At 34.6% G+C, this 1,622-nt stretch overlaps 1 protein-coding gene across 1 annotated transcript in view; it reads left to right on the top strand.

The window, feature by feature from the left end:
• Window positions 1–98: 98 nt before the first annotated feature.
• LOC107722092 (prolyl 3-hydroxylase 3-like) overlaps window positions 99–1,622 on the top strand; it is a 3,232-nt gene continuing 1,708 nt past the window's right edge. Inside the window, 5 exon segments of the mRNA XM_016530314.1 lie at window positions 99–207; window positions 790–881; window positions 1,047–1,136; window positions 1,274–1,326; window positions 1,415–1,494. Coding sequence (XP_016385800.1) covers window positions 99–207; window positions 790–881; window positions 1,047–1,136; window positions 1,274–1,326; window positions 1,415–1,494 — 424 coding nt within the window.

Genomic DNA, 1,622 nt, shown 5'->3' with positions numbered 1-1,622 from the left:
TTTCCACGACATTCTAATTTATTGAGATGCACCTGTATAACAGTTCAGTGAAATCAGTCTTTCTCTGTTGCTTCAGACCTCTCTCTCTCCTTGCTGTCATGCAAACAGATGTGTGTGACCTTCGTGTCAACGCGACCTGGAAGGTTTCTGCTCTGGAGGACTTCCTGCCCTTACAGCTCGAGCACTTACATATTGCACAGTTCAAAGGTCAGATGTCATTGAAACACGAGCACTGATGTTCCTACACTGACGTTTACTCACAAATTATTTGGATTATTTACAAATTATTTATTTATTTATTTTATTTATTATATCTTTGTTCTTCAGTGTTTATTTTTGGAAATATTTATTTTGTTTCCTTTTCAAAAACATAATTCCACTTGGTTGAATAAAGTTTATGTAAACACCATGGTTCCTGATGAACTTAAATTTGCAATTTATTTCATTATTTATAGTTATTTTTATCTTCTTATGTTTTATTTCTAATATCTGATCTGTATACAATTTCAATGCCAGTGTCAAAGACTATAACGTTCTAATGACTCTACATTCTTTATCTAATGAAGCTGATGTGAATAGCATTGTTATGTTTGTATTATTTCTATACTATTATAGTATTTAATCATATTTTGAATTAGTTTTTATTTTTATATTTTCATTTTAAATTTATTCTGAGTTTTAGTTTTTGTTATGTGTGTTTGTTTTTATTAGTTTTATTATTATTAGTTTTTATTTACATTTTAATTTTTTAGTCATTTTAGTACTTCAAATTTTTTATTTTTACTTCAGTTAGTTGCCAAGGTAACTCCCTTAGTAATCTGGAGCTCTACACTCAGACTCTAGAGGTCGACACAGAGGCTCAGGAAACAGGCCCCATGCAGGTGTGATGCATGGACTGGTGGAGTAACTGTGACGCATGGGAGATGGGGTAGAAATAATAATGTTTGCATTTATAGATGGGTCAGTCTGTTGGATGGATGAATAGATGAGTCAATGGTCCAGATCAATACAGAATTTAAATGACCACTTGATCTTTTTTCTCAAAGGAAATTGACAAGTATGTCAGCAGAGCTTTGCAAGAGAAGAGACTACTGTACTTTGGGATGGCAAACTTGGACTTTAAATTCAGTGACCCGGTAAATACCTCTACCTCTATAAAATACCTCTACAAACAGAGTTTGTTTTAGTTTTTTTGTCTTGCACCACTGATCTTTTGTTCTCCTTTCTGAAACTAGCCAAAAAAGGCCTCAGTCTCACTCTCTGTCCCCATCAGGATCTGTGGACACCCGAGGACATTGTGCCCGAATCTCTGCAAGAAACCTGGAGGTGAGACAGGAAAATAGAAAAAAATGATAGGATGAAAGGATTTGGTGAAACAAATTTCCTGGCAGATTCAAACTTTTCTTCTTCTCAGAGCAGAGAAAGAGAAACTTCATGAGAAACTGAAGCAGGGAGAGAAAGTGGAAGAAGTGGATGACAGTGGATTTTATGCAGGTACAAGCACTGTTCCATCCCATCCAGTCCTGTAATGTGTGTGTATGTGTGCATTTATATACCAGTACAGTATGTACATACACTACCAGTCAAAAGTTTTTGAACAGTAAGATTTTTTATGTTTTTTA

This window comes from Sinocyclocheilus rhinocerous, unplaced genomic scaffold, assembly GCF_001515625.1.
Source record: "Sinocyclocheilus rhinocerous isolate Xijiao unplaced genomic scaffold, SAMN03320098_v1.1 scaffold17391, whole genome shotgun sequence".
Lineage (NCBI taxonomy): Eukaryota > Metazoa > Chordata > Actinopteri > Cypriniformes > Cyprinidae > Sinocyclocheilus > Sinocyclocheilus rhinocerous.
The sequence above is the reverse complement of the archived record's forward strand: the minus strand, read 5'-3'. Positions and strand labels throughout refer to the sequence as shown.